This window comes from Taudactylus pleione, unplaced genomic scaffold (genome assembly GCF_031769625.1).
Source record: "Taudactylus pleione unplaced genomic scaffold, aTauple2 ptg000170l, whole genome shotgun sequence".
Lineage (NCBI taxonomy): Eukaryota > Metazoa > Chordata > Amphibia > Anura > Myobatrachidae > Taudactylus > Taudactylus pleione.
The window spans coordinates 3299086-3323099 of record NW_028284572.1 but is presented as its reverse complement, the minus strand read 5'-3'; the positions used below and the strand labels follow the sequence as shown (position 1 = coordinate 3323099).

The 24014-nt window shown below is 42.7% G+C and overlaps 1 protein-coding gene across 1 annotated transcript in view; it reads right to left on the bottom strand.

Annotated features, from left to right (window-relative positions):
* Positions 1-24014, bottom strand: part of SPMIP2 (sperm microtubule inner protein 2) — a 73341-nt gene that overhangs the window by 12402 nt on the left and 36925 nt on the right. The window contains 1 exon segment of the mRNA XM_088475341.1: positions 10078-10136. Within this exon segment, the coding sequence (XP_088331467.1) occupies positions 10078-10136 (59 nt within the window).

Genomic DNA, 24014 nt, shown 5'->3' with positions numbered 1-24014 from the left:
AATGACAGCACATACATAAATATATTTAAGTTGAAAGCCAACTCACCTAGGTACCCCAGAAACCTCCAAATAGCACTGCAGGAACCAGCACTCACTACCAAAGCTGGTCCCATCCATACCTCTCAGAACAGCAATACAAAATCATGGTTGTTCATATCAGCCTAATGGTTTTTCACAGGTCCTTGTAAAGGGAGAGGTTTAGTCTGAATTACAGAAAGAAGAAAACAGTTTCTCTCGAGCACACTGCAAAAAAAACAGTGAAGTGAACACACTTCCTTTGAGCACGGGTTGTGGGGTTGTCTGACTTCCTTTTGGATCACCCGGATAGTAATTTGAAGAGTCAGATTAATCTCATCATGCTGTTCGGGTGTGCCACTGGGCTGGCCAATGTTTCCCTGTCTTAAACTGCATACACACTTAACGATTTGCTAAATGAACGATTTTAGCAAATGATTTTCGTTCATTTTTTCAAGGGAAAAATGAACTAAAATCGTTCATTTACCAAATGTAATGAACGATTTTTACAAACTACAAACGAATTTAGATACTTACCTTAATGAAAATCGTTCAGTTGGACAGTCAGAATGAACGATGAACTACAAACGTGAACGCGCATGAACGATTATGCATTTTTATTGTCTATGGTCCTGATTCAGAGGCGCTCGCTATTTGCGAGCGCACGCTCTGAATCAGGGCGGATTTTTTTTTTAAAAATCCGCCTCCAGGCCGCTCGCATAGCTGTGGGTGACCACCCACAGCTTGTGTGGGTGGCCTGGCGATGGTCTCGATTATCGCGACCATTGGGCTTGCGACAAGACCCTTGTGGTAGGGTCTCGTCCACCGCAAGCCCCAGTGAACTTGCTCTAATAGAGGGCCGCCAACAAACGGTAGGTGTTCCTTCGGGAACGCCTCCGTTTGTTCCGCCACCCCCCTACCCGCCTACAAAACGGGGCGAGCTGTCGATCAACATCGACAGCCGCCTCGTTTTGCTGCGTGCCCCGACCGTGTGAAGTTCTCGCAGTTGGTCTGAATCAGGCCCTATGTTTTTATTGCTGGCTAATTAGAGCCTAATCTTGGAATGAATTGTTCATATTTGCACTATAGATAGTGCTAATGCTAATGTCTATTTGCTATTGGCTAATTAGAGCCTAATTATTGAACAAATTCAACATATTTTTTGCATATAGGGGGGTATCCAATTAGCTCCGAAAAATTTTCGCCCAAAAAAACCAGGATTTTATCGCCGATGTTTGGGTCTTTTTCGATGATTTTTTTTCATGCTATCCAATTAAATCCCATTTTCTTTGCCTGAAGATGTTCTGTTTTTCTCACGAAAAGACATAGGATCCGCGAATAGTGCGTACCTATGTATTTTCACTGCCGCGATCGGGAGAAAAACAGCCTCTTACCAGGGATTTCCCTGATAAGTGCAAGTCCCTGATAAGTGCAAAATCCCTGATAAGTGCAAGTATCGGTGCTAATTGGATAGCCCGGGCGAGGTAATTAGCCGCGGTAATTTACAGCAGCTAATTGGATACCCCCCATAGTGTCAACAATTGTATTTTGGGACAGTCCCTTGAGAGAGGAATGGAACCTGAAAGCATGTGATCTTGCTGTGAAAGTCTATAGCTAATCTTTATTATTGGTTGTAGCCATTTTGTCCTTAGTTTCCATTTTATTTCACTTATTATCAAGAATGTATTAGCGTAATTGTTGTAGCCTGTCCAGAGGCAAGAGGAGGGAACTTTCAAAAAGATACATTTACTGCAACGTCTAAAACTAGTCCTTATTGGGAGACTGTAGTATTTTATAGCGGGTCATAATAAAAAAAGAACTAGCATAAAGATGTAAAATAGGTTACATGTACTACAGGTAAAGAGAAATCCCTTTGCAGTCATGCCATGCCCATCAACACTGTTAAAATGTTCACTTGGGGATAGTATTGTGTGTGCCACCACAATGTGACTATTTGTTGTGTTGATGGGTCTGTCCCCTGGCATCCCAGGACCTCCTGTAACTGTTATTCCTCCTGCAGGCTGCATAAAGTGGTCTTGCAGGCCTCATGCAGATCACAATCTGCATTTTTGTGTATCAGTGGTCTAAAACATAGCATACTTCCCGACATTCAGATCCCTTCTTGCGGAGGGCATGGCCGGACGATGATGACGGTGATTACATCATTGTGGCCCCGCCCCCTCTTCACACTGTCGAGCTTAATGGCATTGCAAAGCAGGAGGGGGGCCACAATGCCCCCGTCGCCGTTGCCGGCCATCCCCGCTGCGGAGGAGGTCCGGGGGCATGTAGGGGGGTTGCAGGGGGGTGATGGCGGACGGGAGATTTGCCTATTTTTCCGAGGGGGGGGGGTTTGTTCGGTAGCGCAACCCGATAATCGGGAGACTCCCAGCCATCCCGGGAGAGTAGGCATGTATTTTCTTTGACTGTGCAAATTTAGTGTATATAAAAATATACTGGTTGACTTTTCCGTGACATTATAGTGCCTGTACAGTATAGTAGAGCTGGACTGGATGCAAGGACTGTTGTGAGTAATTGAACATTCTCTGTACAGTGCTGTGTAAAAGGTTGGTGCAATGTAAATAAACATTCATAATAATAAAAGTGGGGAACAGTCAATCTGTTGCCAGGGATTTAAGAGTCGATTTCGATTAATTTTGTGCTCCTGATCATGAATATGCCATCCTTATTTTTCAATTGGCTCTATTTTTTGAGATATGCATAGGTCTTTAATATTTATGACAAATTAAATTAAACAATGTTAAAAAGAGTTAAAAAGATATTTTTTTTATTCTGATTAAATTTGAATTGTAAAATGTTACAAAAAGACACAGGATAATTACATACATATGCGTTAGGAAGCTATGAGAACCGTTTTTTGTAGGATTTTCTTTTGTATTCTTGTTGCGGTCAGTCCCTCTGCAGACTCCAACAGTAATCGGCCATCGTGTGACGATCCCACCTTCCTTGATATCTTTCTTCCATTACCTGAATATCCTGGTGGAACTATTTACCCTGTTCTTCACTTACATCTCCTAGATTGGACGGGAAGTGATCTAAATGGCTGTACAAAAAATTTACTTTAATACTCATGTTGGCAGTGGCACCTACTTTCTCAAAACATTTTAGCATGTTGTGGACTAATTCATGATAGTTGTCTGCCTTGTGATTGCCTAACATTTTTTGAATGACAGACACATAACTCAGCCATGCTTCAGATTTGGTTTCAGTCATAGATGTGGTAAAATTTGGATCCTTCACCAGGTTCCGTATCTGTAGGACGTCAAAAACTCCTGCCTTTTTAATTTTTCAATACTAAGAGATGTAAATGTTCGATAAATATGCGTGAAACAATCGCCTGACTTGTCCAATGCTTTTACAAAATGAATCATTAATCCCAGTTTGATATGGAGAGGCGGCAGTATGATTTTTTTTTCCTGTCAATTAAGGGCTCATGAATGATGTTGGCTTCTCCTACAGTTATAACTTCTCATGGAGGCCATACGGTTTGCTGCAAGTGCTTTTGTTTTGCACGACTATCCCATAAACATATGTGACAAGGATACTTAGTATATCCACTTTGCTGCCCAAGAAGAAAGTTTACCATTTTTAAATCGACACAAACAGACCACTGATGCTGAGAATAAGCTATTTTTTCTAAGACTAACTTGATATTTTCATACTGTTCTTTACGTTTTGTTGAATGACCGATAAGAATCAACGCAAATTTATTCCCATTGTGCAGTAGTACGCATTTTAAGCTCCTTTTAGAACTATCCAAAAGGAGCCGGCAGTCTTCTGCTCGATATTCTGGTAAGCCCATCATCTGGAGAAGATCCGGACTATTGTTGCAATACACAAGATTGTTATCTTGGCTAAAGAACGGCAGTATGGCGTGCTCTCTATTTTTATATGACGTTATAGTAACATCCGGCTCAAGACAGAGCTTTTCTTGCAGTTTGGAAGCTAAAAGCTCAGCTCCTTTTTTCAATAACTTCAAGTTACAAATTAAATAGTTTAGTTCCTTTTGAGAATATTTGTTTGGAGTAGAGGAACTTTCTTCAAACTCACTTTCATCTGTGTTGTCACTTGCATTGGATGAAATTAACATTTCCACATCATCACATTCAACTTCGCACAAAGAACTGAATGATGGTATAGGTACATCTTCACTATGTGATATTGGTTGTTTTGCAGAATTCATACATGGGTATTCCCATTTGTGTTTCTTAAATTGATTCATACCCTTCACATTTACAGCACAAAAATAGCAGTCACTCAAGTGATCTTTTGGCTCACACAACATCATAGGTATGCCGAAATGAAGTCGTTTTCTATCACCTTTAGTCCAATTGTGGAGTGATTCCACACAGGTTTTACAAACTTTGTGAGGCACCCAAATCTTGTCTTGCTGGCTTATGCGACATCCAAAATAAGCCTGATATGCTTGTTTTACGAATACAGTTATATTTTTTATCTCTTTTGCAACACTATATTTGCCACAAATATAACAAAAAACATCAGGGTTGTTAGAACACCGTCTGCGGGAAGAACTAATTTTTACGGTGAAAAAGTTTTGTTTCGCACATTCAGTGCTAACTCCCAACAAAAGCCGAGGATGTACTGAATAAAACAAGCCCAAACGGCGGGAAATTGGTTGTGGTGGAACAGAGAGAGGGCCGAACAAAGGAACTGGAGGTGTGCTAACTGCGTCACTCGGTCATCTCCATTACTCCTCTCTATATGCTGGGAGGAGGCGTGGCTGTGGGCTGAGGATGTCCCAGCAGGCTCAGCAGTGCACTGGCCACGCCTCCTCCCAGCGTTATTGAGGAGATTTGAATGTGTTATATGTCTCAAACATGACCACCAGCTACGTTATCACAAATAAAACAAATATTCTTGTTATTGTTGAAAGAGGGTAGTTGTTAAAAAAGCAAAACTAAGTTAATTCTGTTAAGTAAAGCTGGCCTAGACTAGTATTGTACTTCAAATGGAGAAAATAATTGAATTTTATAATTTTTCAATAATTTGAAAACTGGAGCCAATGCAGCCGTAGCAAAGATCTAATGCAAAAATAGGACCTGCGAGTACTCTCAATCCTTGGCAAGAAAAAAAAATATTTTTTTCTTCCCCAGTGTAATATAAAGTTCCTGTATCCTGCTTCTGTGTAAATATACTATCAACTCAAAAATATTTTAGGATCAGTATTATTTTAATAATATATCTTTCTGAGTATCAATCAGTTCAACAACATTGTTAATGTAATGTTAAGTAAACAAGGTGGAGTTAAACCCACAATGCAATATCAGCTCTTCAGTCAACTGTTGAGTGTCTGAAGAGTACTGATGTGATAATTATACTATTACTGCTATGTAAAGTAATGATGAGACCATGTGAATTGAGATCAAGTGCTTGTGAAAGCAAATACAGCCATGGCCAAAAGTTTTGAGAATGACACAAGTATTGGTTTTCACAAAGTTTGCTGCTTCAATGTTTTTAGACCTTTTTGTCAGATGTTACTATGGTATACTGATGTAAAATTACAAGCATTTCATAAGTGGCAAAGGCTTTTATTGACAATTACATTAAGTTTATGCAAAGAGTCAATATTTGCAGCGTTGACCCTTCTTTTTCAAGACCTCTGCAATTTGCCCTGGCATGCTGTCAATCAACTTCTGGGCCACATACTGACTGATGGCCGTCCATTCTTGCCTAATCAATGCTTGGAGTATGTACGAATTTGTGGGTTTTTGTTTGTCCACCCGCCTCTTGAGGATTGACCATAAGTTCTCAATGGGATTAAGGTCTGGGGAGTTTCCTGGCCAAGAACTCAAAATTTTGATGTTTTGTTCCCCGAGCCACTTAGGCTCTGAATACACCTTCATCTAGCTAGACACTAAAATGTGCCTACCTAAGATAGAGGCTATTTCCTGCCTTATGGAACAGGTGGCTGCAAAAGTAGATACAAGGTAGAAGCTAATTTGTGGCCCACCCAAAGCTACATTACTGGTCAACCTCACCACAATCTTGTCACAAACCGGTCCAGCCTTCCCTTCTGCTGGGTCACTTACCGCTCCTGCCGCACTGTGATTCACATTATATCTGCGTCCTCTGTCCTCTCCAGGACTCTTAGATCACATCTCCATCATTATCCCCAGGTCTCTAGGCCGCAATCCACACCAGAGCTGGAGCCTGAGTGTCGCCATGACAGTCCCAGTCAGCTGACCACGATCCAGCCAATCACTAGCCGGACTGAGCCATCCTGAACCACCTGACTTTGCTCAGCCTACCCCAGCCAACCCAGGGGTATAAATCCCAGTCACTGACTCTCAGTAATTGCCAGTACAATGTCTAGCCCAGTCACAACTGGGTGAAGCTAAGCTGTGCTCCTGCTGTACTTTACATTCATATTCTGATGGTGCAGTTTTGCTGTTAACTGCTGTACAGACTACTGAACCAGTCTATATCCTGTGCAAACCATACCTGAGGTTGCACAGTCAGTTCCAGTCCGTTCCTGATTCCTGGACCTGTTCCAGAACTGCTAATTGGTACCATCCTTACCAGTGTTCTGTCCATTCCGAGGGACCTGCTGTCGATCTGAGTGCTTCCAGTTCCTGGATGACAGTGACAACCCAGTACAAGCCTGGTCAATACATTGCCAAGTTCTGCCACTCCAGTATTCCGGATCACAGACATCTAAGGAGTATTCCATTCATCATCTGCAGTATAACCCAGTATTTAGCCTGGAATATCTACTGTCATTATCTCCTCTGTCTGTTTATTCCACTCTGTTACCAACACCGTTTCCCTGGTGGTCTAGTGGTCAGGATTCAGTGCTATAAGCCAAGTTTGAGCAAACCCAAGTGAAGTTAATGATTGGGGCTGAGGCAATCTCCAGCAGAAAGCCTGTGTTCAAATTATGTCACATTACCTAGACGACAGCTGGGATATGTATGAGAAACCCAAATGATCCAGACCTAGAACCTACTGACATAACATTCAAGCTCACATAGTAAAAGAACCAGAGCAAGTTTTCAAGGCATATGATCTTAAACCAGCCACAATGCCAACTCGGCTGAGAGGAAAGTATCGTCAAGCCTGGCATTATCTACCTGCAAACCCCAATGGTGTTGGAGATACTGAAGTGTTGTAGATTCCATGTGGAATCCCTACCTATAATTAGGTGTTATCTTTGAGTCAGGTTGAAAACGTGATGTGGAATATTGTGTTGCACCATTGGGATCTCCACTAACATGCACAGCACCCCCAGTGTTAATATTTGATAAAGTATGTGTCCATTTATATAATTGGGTGAGGGAAGAAGAGACTGACCCTCTCCTTAATTAGATCACTCCTATTAGGCAGCACCAAGTATCTATGGCCTCAGCAACAAGAGGTCACAAACTCATCACAGCTACAGGAGAGAAGTGAAATATACAGGAAGACTGCAATAATATTTACATCCTGTCATTTGTGCCAGAGTTTCCCAAACTCTGCCATTACAGTCCAGGTTTAAGGATATCCATGCTTTAGCCCAGATGAATAAATCAAATTGACCGAGGCACTAATTAAGTCACCTGTGCTCAAGCATTAATATCCTTAAAACCTGGACTGTAATAGTGGAGTGGAGTTTGGAAACATCTGATCTATGAGAAGTAACACAGCCGCTGTTTGAGGACAACCCTGGATATGCTAAATCATTTGCTCTCACTGGCTGTTATGCAGGAAGATCTACATGGCTAACTATCCCCTTGCATCTTCAGTGACTGAATTGGTTTTGTATTATGTACAAGTGTTTTCCTGGCAATCACAATCTTGATCGATGTGCAAAGATAGGAGCCTGAAACAGATGAGGACCCATATGTAATAGTCTTTGAGTTGCTGGAACCGGTGCATTTATAGCGATTTAGCTTATAGATTTAAAGCAGGAATAACGTAAAAGGCAAAACCATCCATATTTTTCACTTTCAATTGTTGGTGCTTTAAATCTATAGTTAAATTGCCTGAATTGCACCAGTTTCTGCAACTCGCAGGCTATTACATATGGGCTCTCTTCAGTGGCGTCACAAGGGGGGTGCGGGCCACATTCCGGGTGTCACCCGCCGAGGGGTGACACCAAGGTGCAGACTGACACTCCCCCACAGTGACAGGATCCGGGTGCTGCACTGTAGTATTAAGTGCAGCACCTGGCTTCTGACACTGTGAGGGAGCCGGCACTGCAACACAATGCAGTCAGCACCCCCTGCAGCGCCTTTTAATAATATTAAAAAAGGGGGACGAGAGGGATCGGGCAACGAGGCCATGCACCCATCCTGCGAGGCCCGCCCCTTCACACGAGACCACTCCCCCTTTTTGGGGCATGCGCGGCTGTGCCACGCTCACAACGTCCCTCCCCACACCGGGTGACACCGCGGGGAGGGATGCCACTGGCTCTCTTCTAGACTAATCTGTGGCTCAGCTTACTGAAAAATGTCATGGTCTGCTGCTATTGGTGGCAGTAAAAATGTCACAACAAGCTTAAATCTTTCTTAGCCCCTGCATCAGAGGTACACAATGTTTGCGCAGTTAATCGATTATTTGCTTCTGCCTAAGTGCCAAATATTCTGAAAATCCCTACGGCACATACATTAACCCGTGTGTAAGCACAAATGCGCTGTTGCTTACGGGACCACTGGCATTGGTAACGGTGAGGCAAAACTATGGGCGTTCCTGGGTGGTGACTGGAAGGTGGCCTGAAGTGTGTGCACAAAAAGGTAATCTCAGGGGCGTGTTATGGGAGTGTCAGAGGCGTATTAGTGAACGCAGCTGCATCTCAGACACAGAGCAGCAGCTACAGATTCGATGTTTAGACCGAGTTCAGGAAGAGACACTGCACTTACCATAGGCTGGTGCAAGTGCACGCGATGATGCGCAGATGGTGGAGCATTCAGAACCACAGCCAGAGTTGTAGCGTCCACCTCTGAATTAGGCCCTAAATCTTCATGACCACTGGGTTCATTATTTTAACCTCTTATGTTTAGTCCTAAAATACTGCTCTGTTTATTGTAAATTAAATGTATAATTCATCATTAAATGCATCTTCTCCACCCCTATATCTTAATTAATTCAGTTCTACAACTGCAGGTTGGGTCTCACAATCTGTACCCAGCTGCCGGACCCCTCCAATACGTGCCATCTTGTCCAACAATTCATACATTTCCCAGTAGAACTGGATGCTCCTGTACAAAGCATCTCCTTTCTGTCACAATTGAGCATCTGTATTGTGGTTTTACATTTTTTATGTAAATTATCTTATTATGTTATCACTCTGCCAGTGATCTTCTAATGTCTTCCTCATCCCATGTATAATCTCATTCCATCTTTGCTGGAAGACTCTTCCTTAGCAGCTTCCTATCTATGGAACTCACTATCCCACCAGCTGAGACTTTCTTCAACTTTTAAAGTTCCAGAAGACTCACTTCTTAAAAGAAATATATTTTCCTTTTGTATGGTCCCTGATTTTCACCAATTCCCTCTAACTAGTTACTCATACCTTCCACACCTACAATTATTATTCATACAACTTTAAGCGATCCCCACAACTCTTAAGCTGCATGCACACACAACGATTTTTTGAACGATTATCGTTAAACGATATCGTTTAACGATAATCGTTAGAAAAAATCGTTCACTTTCTGAGTCAAACGATGAACGATTATCGTTCATGCGTGTTCATGTTTGTAGTTTGTAGTTCAGTCATACTTGTCAACTGAACGATTTTCATTAAGGGAATATGCAAAAATTGTTTGTAGTTCAAAAAAAATCGTTCATTACACTTCAAAAAATATGATAGATAATCTGACAGAAAATTGTTCAGAAAATCGTTGGTAACAAAATTGTTGTGTGTGCATGCAGCTTCAGATTTACCCCATGAACATCTGCCAGTTTCACATTGAACGTAATTTAATCTTCTTGATTTTCACATTTGTTTAAAATGTAATTAATTATAAAGACAGACTTTTAATAACAGTAATAATAACATCCTTAACACAAACATCATCAATATTCTAGACACAAAGCACTTACCAGGGATTTTGATATTGGTGCGTTATTTTATCTGCAGAGGCTTGGCGAAAGTCCCCAATCTGAGGATGAAGAATAAAAATATGACACAGATGTAAACATCGCAGACAGCTTCAGCCAATATGAAAGCTTCATTAACAAACCAATTGCCAGCAAAATCGATAAATTATATAGCATTTATAACAAATAGTAATAGACATGTCATATTTCAATAAACCCCTGCATTTGTAGTGGGTTAGTGAGAATGGACTAAGCACCATTTTATTAAATAAGTCTAATGGTCTGCAATGCTCACAAATATACTGTAACCATCGGACCACCGGACGATTTACCTGGCCCCAATGACCAAGCATGACCTGCTCATCCCCTATCTGCTTCCCTGGTAACCTATAGCAGGCAATCAGATATTTGTTTTCTCCTACAGTGTGATGCATAGTTGAGTGTGGCACAGTCTCACCACGACAATGGTAAGATCTATCCTGTTTTCACATTGTCTTATTCAAATCAACTCCCTCTTTTTTGGTTGTAGAGGAGCCCACATTAGCCCCATAAAGCACCTGTAGTCCAAACCAGCCAGCAAGTTGTTGATTGTCTACTTCAGATAAGGGGCCTGATTCAGTACGGATCGCAACTGTGATTGCGGCTGCGATTACGCACGCAGTCTCACTGCGATGATATGCTAATCCACTGCAATCGTTATGCAGTCGCAGCCTAACATAAGGACACCCACCTTACCTTACACACATCCATAATACTTAGCAAGACTGCAAAACCATCTGTAACATCGAGTACAATTGCAGCCTCATGCACACTTGCACAAGCTCTGACCTTACTCTGGAATTGTAAAAGAGAAAAAGAAGAACTACCATTTCATCTACCATATTGAACATTTCCTATTGATAATTCCATATAAGAGGAACTATCACTTCATCCACTATATTGAACATTTCCTATTGACAGTAAGATAATTCAATAGTGTCATTGTATTTTGTATTCCAATGGAGTGCGCAGAGTAACAGGTTTGTCCATTTTTCTATTTTGTCTTACTCTGCAATTGCTAACCTCATCGCACGCAGTGAGCACACAAGCTGTGTATAGCATTGCAGTGGCTAATCACACCATGCGACACAGTTGAAACGCACTGGCACGCCTGCATTTTGTCAACCACCACCCCCCCCCAGTCACCACCCCCAAACAGTACTTCCTGTCAATCACTCTGCGATGGGTCTGCTCAGTGACTGCGATCGCAGTCCCAATCATAGTGGAGTCTACGTGCACTGCGGTGCTTATGCATGCGCAGTACGCAACAATCATCCGATTGCTTGAGTAATCTCAGTTGCGATCCTTGCTGAATCAGGACCTAGGTGTGCTAGACACACTGGGCCTGATTCAGAGCCGGCTCTGTCGTGCGCATGCGCGAGACCCGGATAGCGACGGGCAATCCCTCGCTCCGGGTCTCACACCAAAGGGGGCGTGCTGTCGATGTTGAGTGACAGCATGCCCCCTTTGGTGGGTGGCCCGGGGGGGTGGCTACCCAGATGGAGGCGTTCCCATGAGAACGCCTACCGTTTGGGAGCGGCCCCACTGACATTACAAGTGATGTCAGTGGGAGAGCTTTCGGCTCTGTTTGAACCGAAAGCTCTCTGGGGCTTGCGGCTACAAGACCTTACCACAAGGGTCTCGTCGCAAGCCCAATGGTCGTGATGGTCTTGACCATCGCGACCATCATCCTGGCCGCACACATTAGCTGTGGGTGGCAACCCACAGCAATGCAAGCGGCCAGGAGGCCGCTCCGTAAAAAAAAAAAAAAACGCCCTAATTCAGAGCGAGCGCTCTGTCAGAGCGTCCGGCTCTGAATCAGGGCCACTATTCTTTTAAAAAAGAAAGTTCACAAAGTTGGCCATATACTTTAAGAGGTCAGACTATAGGCCATATCCAATTAGCTAATTAGCTCGCCCGGGGCTCGCTTGAGGCTATCCAATTAGCCCCGTAGTCGGCCTGACGACGGCACTTATAGGGTTTTTTTTTTCGGGACCTGATGTGTCCGGAAAAAGAATCCACGATAAGTGCAATTTTTTTGCCCCAAAAAAGGCGAGAACACATATGGCCGCGAGCTTATTGCAGCACCTATGTCTTAACGGACAAACTATCCTATTAATTCGCCTGAATTAATAGGATAGGGAGAAAAAAAATCTCGCCGAAAATCAGGGATCTCACAGCTTATCTCAGTTGTATTGCTCATTTAAACAAAATGGTCTTGTCTGCCGCTTAGTATTTTGTTGTTTGGATCGCTCCTCCCCCCCCCCCCCCCTACCTTTTTTCTTTACCTTTTTTGGTACAGGTTGAGTCTCCCATATCCAAATATTCCGGAATACACAAAATTTTTTTAGCATGAATGAGATAGTGAAATCTTTGCTTTCTGATGGTTCAATGTACACAAACTTGTTTAAGGCACGAAATTATAAAAAATATTGTATATAATTACCTTCAGGCTGTGTGTATAAGGTGTATATGAAACATAAATTAATTTAATGTATGTACACATGCTTTGTTTCAGTCACAAAATTATTGAATATATTGTATAAAATGACCTGCAAGCTGTGTGTGTATAAGATGTATATAACACATAAATGCATTCTGTGTTTAGATTTGGGTCCCATTCCCAAGATCTCATTATGGTATGCAAATATTCCATAATACGGAATATTCCGATATCCAAAATACCCCTGGTCCCAAGTATTTTGGTTATGGGAGACTCAACCTGTACTGCTATTCTTATTGTATAGAATATATTAGTGAATACTTTTCAGTTTCTTTGTCCAGTATTTTCCAGATATCACTTTTATTATTTCTAGGCAGTGTCTACTTTTGCATCCCAACAATATTACGGTTTTATTATATTGTAACAGACAGCAGCTTCAATAATTTCTTGCAGCATTATCTATCCATATTGACTAGTTGAACCAAATAACTAATATTGGGCCTGATTCAGAGCCACTCGTAAGCGGCAGCTCGTTCGCTCCGAGCGATGTTTGCCAAACTGCGCATGCGCACGGATCGTTATACGCATGCGCGACCCAGTCAGTGCGGCCGAAATTCATGTGCTTGCAAAATAGCGAATGCCTGATAATTTGAGTGACAGGATGAGGCGTATGTGGGTGGTAACAGGGGAAGGTGCTTGAAAACGGGGAGTGGAGATCCGATCGCAGGTGTGCTTAAAGGTCAAAACGGGCGTTTTATGGGTGTGCATATTTAAAACAACAGCGTCATTGACCACGTCACTGGGTTTTTTTTTAGCCAGAACTGCTCACAAAATTGTGGTAGCAAAAACCAACCACAAGAATAGCGACCAGCTCATACCCTGGTCGATGTACTCGATTAATCTAATAAATAGCGGACATGACGTAGGATGCGAGCGGCCAGGGGGCGTTTTTATCAAATAAACGAGCGCATGTTTTGTTCGCTTGTTCAGACATGGAGGTGGCAACAGACCGCAAGGAGCGTACAGTTCATTTGAATAGCCACCCCCTTTTTCTGAACGAGCGAGCGCTAATTGCGAGCGGCTCTGAATGAGGGCCATTGACTCTTGTTAGTAGCTTTTCATATATATATTTAATAATGTTTAGTGCAAGGTTTTAAGGGATGGAGACTGCTTCCCAGCAGTTGCTTCCCATCTTTTTTTTTTGGTTGAACAAAAATGAGAAATAGTAGTGGTGAGGCTGAGCGGTAAGTGCAGTCATTATTTTGTAGATTTTGTATTTTTCTCAAGCGGACTTCCTTATTGTATCTAACAATATGTTTTCTTTTTCTCATGTATGGTTTTTATTATATGACCTGTTACTACATTGTATTATTGTAATTAATATACCCATATCAATCTGTTACATATGTAGTATCTACTATTTGTAGTGTCTGTAACTGATGCTTATGCCTCAACAAAAATATTTAGAAAAAAAAAAAATTGGTTTCAATTAGCAAAGCCCATCCCACCCCATTTATGTAATCCCAGGAGTTGTACATTGGTCCCCAATTGAAAAAAAAACAAAACACACACATTGGCTCCTATAGGAGAAAAATAAAACACACACATTGGCCCCATAGGAGAAAAATAAAACCCAAATTCAGTGGCCCCACAGGATAACACATTGGCCCCACAGGAAAAAAACACATCTATGATTCATTGCCCTAGACCCCCACTGAAGAATGACCCTAACCTCACCTGCCAGACGTCTTGCTGTATCACTCAGTCTAGTCACTTGCAGAGCCAGAGATGTCACGTAGTGTGGAAGAAGTAAAGAGTGGAGCTCCCTCTCCCAGTACCTCCCTTGCCTGCCTATCACTTCATTACTGTACTGCAGTGCACTGTGTGAGCTGGCCAGTGACTGATGGTGTATGGCTGCATGACCTATGATGCCACGCCCCCACATTGCCATTTATAGGTAATGGCATGTCCCGTGTCTGAGCCGCAAGAAGAGCCCAGCACTGTCCAGGCCAGACCAATTTAGCAACACAGTGGCTGTATGTTTACCTAATCCCGAATTCCTGTGATTGAAACCTCCAATCCTGGAATACAAATCCCAGACTTTGAGGCTAAATCACGGCATCCTGTGATCGGGGTCCCGGGATTGGCTTCCCTAGTTTCAATAACTCTTTATTTTTCAAAAAAAGAGTAACTAGGTTTAGAAGCTGCATGAGTGTGAGGAGAAGGAAACAGCAGGTAAGTACGGGAGGACTCACTGCTGGGTAACTACTGGACATTTCTGTAACAGCTGCTGATATTACTGAGCACTACTACTACACCTGACATCATTATATTATTGCTTGTGGCATATTACTGGTAATTGAGCTGTGCTGGAGATGCCACTTCAGCAGAGATCTTATCAGCAATAACAGCAACCACTATTTAAAGGAAAAATAATCAGAGTCTAATAGGAATAGACTCACTTCACAAATATTGGAAAATGCAGTCTGAAGAGCGGGCAGTTTCCCTGTGAAACGCGTCACTAGAGTTTATGTGTATCCTATCATAAGGCTCTTCAATTGTTAGAATCTGAACCTTAAAGACTTATTACAAGTGGACTTTCTTAAAGGAGTCCTTGGTTTCCTCTATATTTTGGGCATCAAACACTAACAATTGATTGAACTGTTGCCTCAGTGAGTGGGCACGAATCACCCCCTTCCATATTACTGGGAAATGCTAATACAGCTGGCATCACTAGGTACAATTACTGGTGACATATTATTGTACATTACCATAACTGGTAGCATACTATGGAGCACTACCACTACTGATGGCATATGACTGTGTACTTACTTCTATTACTAAAGGTGCATACACATGTAACGATTTTGTAACCAACGATTTTCTGTCAGATTTTCCCTAGCAAAAGTGAATGATTTTTGAAGTGTAATAAACGATTTTTACAACGATGACCGAAACATGTTCCTTCCCTTAATGAAAATCGTTATGTTGGACAGTATGAAATGGACGATGAACGATAACTACAAACTACAAATGGGAGCACGCTTGAACGATTATCGTTCATCGTTATAACTCAGAAACTGAACAATTTTTCAACAATAATGACGTCGTTAACAACAAATCGTTCAAAAAATCGTGTATGTAAATGCACCTTAACAACTAATAAATAAAAATGTATTTGGCATTACATTTACTGCTTACCTGTATTTGTATGTCTGTTTTGCAACCTTTTTTAATCATTCTTTTAGTCTGTAAACATTTTATTTTTTGTATATTCCAATTTAGGAAGTGAAGTCTTTATTGCCCTCTACAGATCCGTAGGGGTAAATCTAATAGAGCGTGCGATGCTGGCATCATGGAGTTTCTGGCGAATCTGCCCAATGTTTTAAAGAGGCAATCATTTACAAGGCAAAAACAACCCCTTAGTCTATTAAGAAGGCTTAATTAACCTTATGAATTGTGGGTGAAGGAAATGCTAAGAGGCTAATTGATGCAGAGTTGTGCTCGTCTTTAATTTAGGTATAGGCTTGTAGCAACCTTTTTTATTACATGGTGGAAGTTACCAGGGCTGTACTACCCAGATAGGTGGTGTACTATAATCAGGGAAATTGACCATTTATAGATTAACTGTGTAATTAACCCATACATCATGATCAGAATGGGGTCGGTAACCTTGACACTGGGCAATACTACCGCTTTTCATATTAATGGGCATTACTACCACTGCGGAACATAGGGTGACCACCCATCTGGGATTGCTCCGCACAGTCTTGGAATCAGCAACACTGTCCTAATACCAGAAGCTGCCCTATCCCGGATGGGTGGCGGCTGGGAACCCTGACCGGCTCTGGTGATGTCACTGAGTGCGTTGTGGTCGGACTGGCCCACGCTGCTGAACTACTCCGCCTCCAGTCCACCCACTGGAGCAGTGCACTGGCCCACCATCTGTTCTGTGTGTGGGACCGAAATAACTCCTACCCTGCACCCAAAGCACACCATCTTTCCCAACTGCAGCCTCTGTCCTCAGCAATCCGAACCCCTCCCTGACAGCCCAAACTCCTGCTGCACTAATTCAAGGTGCATCGCTATCTGGTAATTTATGAAATAGCATATAAGGGTTTCTGATATCTATTTTATTTATTAGTGGAGCATACTTTTGTGTATGTATATATCAATGACGTGCAGTAAGGTCAATGGCTGGGAAGGCACACGTGTATAAAAACACAGTTTTTATATGAAAACTCTGGAGCATGACAGGAAGTATGATTGGGGAGAGAGTATGACAGGGGGGGCTCCGCCTACCCTGACTGCACATCACTGATTTATATATATATATATATATATATATATATATATATATATAACATTACGCATTATACAGAGCTACTTGCTTTTAAGAAAATTAAGTATAAGAGAGTTAAGGATGACTATAAAGATTTGAAAGTGTATAACTGGATTCAGGGAGGTGAGTCCAAGTTTAATTGGAGAGATAATGGGAAACCTAGAAGGAAGAAAGAGGTTTGGGAAATCTGACAGGATATTCTCTGAGGTAGATACTCAGGACCTCATTCAGAGTCGGTCGTAAGCGGCCGCTCGGTTGTACGCATCCGATGTTTCCAAACCACGCATGCGCACGGTTAGTTGTGCGCATGTGCGTACGAGGCTTTGTGATCCAAAATGCTGTAGATCGTACGGCTTACGAGCAGGAAGTGGCTTCCGAGAGTCGATTGACATGAAAGGCCATTTGTGGGTGTTGACGGGGGTGGTGGTCTGAAAACGCAGGCGTGCCTCAACGTTTTTGAGGGTGTTTTAGGGGCGTACAGAATGTATCTGCTACGACCGACATAGAAGGCTGGAAGTAGTAAAACATCAATCTGCGAGCAGGTTCGAGGCCTGGCTGATCGTACAGCTTAAGGTAGGGTAGTAGCACCCGCAAGCCACACAGTACAATCGATAGTATCAAATGTAACTGATGTTAGGAGTGATGTTTCTATTTTGAGCCCCATAATGCAAGCAGCTAATAATCGATTGTTGAAGCTAATAACACTGCTAATTGGCTTGTAATTGATTCAGCTGCGTTTGCATTAGTGAATAATAAAAATAAATAAATTTCATGGGGATGGCTTCTTCTATGCTTTTTTTTTTGTTGTGGGCATCAACACAAGCGGCCGCAACCATCAGAAGAAAAATTAACATACAGCGACTGACAACGATTGACTCGATCGCTAGCTGCTATCACTCATTAGCTAGAGGAGGTGCATTGTTCAAGTATGGGCGTCACTTTGGTTGCGACCGACCGGCCGTGCGATTGCTTCCTTTTTCAGTTTCTCGGTCGTTAGGAGTATGACCGAGCGCCCGCTTACGACCGACTCTGAATGAGGTCCTCATACCTCAGCTAGTGACTCTGACCAAACCCAGTCTCAAACTTTTTTAAAGGGAAATGCAAAGGTCCACAAGGAAAAGGCCCTGTAGACTGGGAGGTGTCAGACATCACAAATAGCAGAAACCCGGCCTAAAGGGGCAGGAAGTAGTTGTTTTCAACCTATCGAATTGTGCACCTAATACAGCTGAAGTATCCTTGCTGGGGTCTTTTGTTTGTGAGGACCTTTAGACAGCGCCCATTCAATCTTGAGATTGAACTTTACCGTTTTCATCGATTACTTAAACTTAGGGATTTTTCTGTGAAACATCCCGTAAACAATGATAATTCAAATAATTTTAACCAAAAAGTGCTTTTGATCCTCCTGGTTTAAATCCATCTAGAGAAACTTTCATTAAACTTGTTAAAAGGGACACAATACCCTTTATGAAGAAACAAAAAAATTCTTATTCAAATTTGATAAAAGAGGAGAATGTGGCCATAATTCTTTGAGAGATAATATGGAGATCATTATCCGCCCTCTGATAAGAGGGGCGGGATCAAGATTCTCATTAAGACAGATTATATATATGAGATAAAAAGGCAGTTAGCTGATGTTAATTGCTATAAACTTCTTACATATGACCCTACATATGTCTATAAGAAAGAGATTGATGCTGTGATTAATCTGGGCTTGAACAACAATTGGATCGATGAGTCTACCTCATATTTCCTTACCCAAACCCATCCGAGAATTCCCATACTCTAGAGCAGGGATGGGGATCCTCAGGCCCGGAGGCTGTATAAGGCCCGCGGGATAATTTGGTCTGGCCCACGGAACATTTTTCTTCTAGCCTCATCAGGCTTGCAGGATGCCTAGAATAGCACCCTGCAGCCAGAATTTATGCAACAGTGCTACCTAGAGCATCCTTAGGACGTTTCAGATGGTCACACCGCTGCCCATACAGCTCCCTGGAGAATCCTTAGCTCTGTCTGTGTGTTTCTATGTTTTATGTGTAAAAGGCACTGCATTGGGGGCATTACTGGGGGCACAGTATAATTGGCACTGCATAGGGGGTACTATATAAGGGGCACTACTGGGGGGATTGTATAAGTGACACTATATATTGGACACTACTGGGGGGATTGCATAAAGGGCACAGGGCCACTACTGGGAGCACTATATAAGGGGCACTGTATAATTGGCACTGCATAGGGGCACTATATCAGGGGCACTATATTTTGTGCATTACTGGGGGCACTACTGGGAGCACTATATAAGGGGCACTACTGGCAGGATTGCAAAGGGGGCACTGTATATTGGGCACCACTGGGGGCACTATATAAGGGTCACTGTATAAGGGGCACTACAGGGGGCACTGCATAAGGGGCACTATATATTGGGCTTTACTGGGGGCACTGCATTAGGGGTACTATATAATATGCATTACAACAGGGAGCATTGCAGAAGGGGCACTACTATTCGGGGCACTGTATAAGGGGCACTACTTCTGGGTCACTGCTACAGGGGGCATTGCATAAGGGGCACTGCTACTGGGGATATTGCATAAGGGGCACTACTACTAGGGGCACTGCATAAGGGGATATACTACTGGGGGCATTAAGGTGCATATGGAATGGTAAGGAATGTTCCCAGAGTGACTAGAAACGGTGGTGTCATGTTGACACTCCCCCATTTTTCAATGACCATGCCCCTTGTGTCATGTGGCCCTGCACATGGGGGGGCACACCATTTTTCATCTTGCCCTGGGCTCCAAATACCCTAGCTCCGCCACTGGCAGTTATTTCCACCTATTCAATTGCTTTTCGCACATCTACCACACTGTGCGAAAACACTGGCACATTATCCAGTCTGATGAAACCATAGGACACCTGTGTCAAGAGAAGACTTTATTCTGCTACAAAAGGAGTAAAAACACCAAAGATGTAGTAGCCAAATCTGATATTGGACCAACACCTGCTTAAAATCCAAAATTATTATTATTTATTTATTACCAAATTAACAGTATTTGGACACGGGTCACTTCTTCACGAATCCCATGACTGGTGTGAGATATGAAATTAGCCATCACTTAAACTGTGACAGGCATTATGTCATTTATGCCATTATTTGCCCATGCCAGTTGGTCTATATTGGCAAAACGATACGTTACCTGAAAGAGAGAATTGCATTACATCGGTCCTCTATTAAAAAAGCGATGATTGTGGTGGATGCCAATACTCCTCAAGTTGCGAAACATTTTGCTTTACATAAACATACTTTAGAAGACCATATAGACCACATATCATCGTTGAGAAGGGGTGGTGACCGAGGCAGACTTCTGTTACAGAGGGAATGCACTTGGATGAATCGACTCTACCCCCTGAGGACTTAATGAAGGATTATCGTTAAGTTGTTTCCTATAGGATTTTGTATATCAGTTTAGTCTCCTAGACGATATGTCCATAATAATGTATACGCCTTGTTATTTGTAATGTTTTTTTCATTATTTGTATTGGTTAATCAGATGGTATACATTTTGCATTTCTGTAAACTGGATTATATATATATATATATATATATATATATACATTACTGTCTTGACTATTCCATCCTGTTTTCTCTCTGACAGTGTCTTTGTCCCACATTTGGCTATGCATTTCTTGTTTAATTCCCCTGGTACCTCTAAGCCCATTGTTCTCGCATTGTTGTCATGCTAATGCCATATAATGAAATCTTTATGGGAAGTAATGGATTGCTTAGCACTGGTCCTAGTGCAGCTCTCGTCTTCCTTTCTTTATACATATACATATATATATATATATATATAATGACAATGCTGCTTTACTTTTTAGCTTTAAACAGATCTCCCTGGTTTACTACTATGGCTAATGTTCTTTAAATGTGCTTTTGTGCTTGGTAATTATTGGTGGTAGAGGTTTACCCTGTTCGCCTACGTATATATTAGATAGGACATTGTTTGTTACGTTGCAGTAGTTGCCGGGATGATGCGTACGCCCGTCACTTCCGGTTTCCATGCTATGATGCCTGGTGAGATTGTTTATTGTTGTCCAGATGACGAGTGACCACTTCCGGTTGTTTACCGGAGGGGAAAAGATAGATCCCCTTCCGTAGATGTACGATGACGTCATCTGCCAGTGTCCAACGTCATTCCCTACCATCCAAGTGGGCATAGAGGGAATATAATCATGTGGTGAGTGAAGCAAGCCACCGTGCCCACAGCGTGGCGAGCGAAGCGAGCCCGCAAGGTGCCAACTTTCTTATTTTCGTGGAAAGTGTGGGCAGAAACCTCCACTTCCGCCCTCACTCACATCACTTCCAGGTACGGCTACTGAAGGGGTTTTCATCGGCAGAGGCATCACGCTCTGGCGATGAGTATTCTTTGAATTTTATAGTACCATATATACTGTTTATTTGTTGTGCCTTGTCATTCAAACATGCAATACATTCAAAGTGACATGCACTTGATTTAAATATTTTTATGGATATTTTGTGGCTATAAATGCTTTTGCATATGGATGTGCTGGCTCTTGAGTATCATTTTGATTTAACCTTTACGTGCTGATGCAATCTGGGACTGTTTGATTGTTCTGTGTGCAGTCTGCTAATGTGCAAAATTATATATATATATATATATATATATATATATATATATATATATATATATAGTGGCAGTAACACCAGAGGTGGCACTGGTGAGCAGCAGATTCTGTGTGGGGCAGGGGAGATCCGCCCAACCAGACTAGAAAGGCATTGTGGGAAGATGCCTAATTGCTGCCGAGGGAACTCAGGCCCTGATTCAGAGCCGGACGCTCTGACAGAGCGCTCGCTCTGAATCAGGGCCGTCCCTCCTACCTTTTGGAGCGGCCTCCTGGCCGCTCGCATAGCTGTGGGTGACCACCCACAGCTATAGCGAGCGGCCAAAATGATGGTCGCGATGGTCAAGACCATCGCGACCATCGGACTTGCGATGAGACCCTTGCGGTAGGGTCTCGCTACCGCAAGCCCTGGAGTGCTTTTGGCTCTGTCAGAGCCAAAAGCACTCCCACTGACATCACTAGTGATGTCAGTGGGGCCGGCCCCAGACGGTAGGCGTTCCCTTTGGTGGGTGTGCTGTCAATCACCATCGACAGCACACCCCCTTCGGTGCGAGACCAATAACGACGGCTTGGCCGTCGTTATTCGGGTCTCGCGCATGCACACGACGGAGTCGCCTCCGTCGTGCGCATGCGCACTTGGGCAACATCGACTCGCTTGCGAGCGCTCAGCGCTCGCAAGCGGGTCTGAATCAGGCCCTCAGTCCAGGGAGGACTGAGGCAGACCAGTCAGACAGAGCTCAGTGCGCTAGCGAGCCAGTGAGGGCCAGGAGGCCTGAGCCTAGACCTGTGAGATACAGGGAAGGCGGTCAAACTCTGGGACTGAGCTATGGTACCTGCAAGGAAGCAGGCCAGACTGTGAGAGGCGGCAGCCAACAAGCTAAGGAAGCTATACCAGGCCAGGGGGCCAGTGTCCAGTCCTGCATGTGGCAGGAAGGACCACCAATCTCAGAGACTGTGAGAGATTTTCATGCAGAGTAGCTGCTTCTGTAGAGAGGGTTCAAGAAGTGAGCTAGTGCCCTAAGAGAGTTCTAGGCTTTATTATTTTCTGTTTGTTTCCTGATTATGCTGGAAGTAAAGCACCACATGCATTTGTTTTACTGGAATGCCATGTGTGGAGTCTGATTCTGCACCTAATCACTGCACCACTGATACCAGTCTACCAAGCTAATTACCCCAAGTTGGCACATATGGTGTAGAATGCGGGCATAAAGATTCTACGCAAAAAGATCTGCAGAGAAAGTGGATTACTGCAGCTAATGGAGATATGGATGTTTACTGCACCTACATAGTGGACTCAACAGTGCAATGCTCATCAGGCTGGTGAGTGAATATAAGTCTGTTGTTGAAACAAAAAAATTGTCTGCAAATGTGCACTATTGCTGCAAGTATATTGTCTGTGAAGAGAAGAGTGTACTTCCTTAGCATTGGAAGGATTAAAAGAAATTGTGTGGTTTATCCTGGTGAATTGCTCATGCTTGTTAAATCAAGGTGTGGTACTAAGAGAGCAGAGGTTCCTATTGAAAGGCTATTGAGACTGCTGGATACATGCTGGTAATTGTAGTGTCACATGAAGAAAAATGTTTTGCTGTGTTAAAAATACTTGTGAAGACAAAGTGTGATACAGTGAACACAAAAACAAGTTGTTCCTGTGTATTTTTTGTGCCAAGAATCATGGGAAACAAAAAGAAATATTCTAAAAAGTTTAATTCTCAATCTAGAGAGATGGAAAATCCGGGCTGGAGTTTGCAGTCTGAATGTGAAGAAAGTCGGTTACATGGAAGGGATTTAAAGCTGTTTGAAATCCTTTGTGGTGAATCCTTTCAAATTGATGGGATAAACAATGTTATTACGTTGAAAGAGACATTTAAAAAGCAGAATAAAGATGTCAGTGTGTGTGGTCAGTGTATGGTGCAAGGTCCGTCCAGCGAGGACTATGTCAGCATGGAAAAAGTTGACTCTCTGTGTGAAGTTTGGCGTGAAACATTATGCGCTATTGTGACCAGATAAGCGACTTGGAGGACAAGTCTACAAAAGAGAAGCTCTTGCATGCGCAAATTGAAAAGACATTACAGAGTGAGTTGTCGTCTTTGAAAATGGCATTTGAGCAGGAAGAAATAAAAAAATGTGAAGTTCTTAAAGAGATAGATCTCAAAATAGCGGTTATGTCTGAACGGCTTGAGAAGGCTAAAATGTTCCAATGTGTTACAAAGTATGAGAATGATCTGCTCCTAACAGAGAATGATGTATTAGAGCAAGATATTGTGTAAATGCAGCAAAAGTGTGTGGTACTTCAGCAGAAGAGTTGAAAGAATGTGTCCAGAGACATCAGAGTGATGTAAAGCGCACGCAAGTGAAAGTGGTGGATCTGACTCTGGTATTAAAAGAAAAAGACTCTTTAATTGTGTCCACTCAAGTAAGCTTAAAGATTGTGAATTGGAGAGAAATTCTCTGGCGGAAAAGTATTGTGAAGTAAAAGTG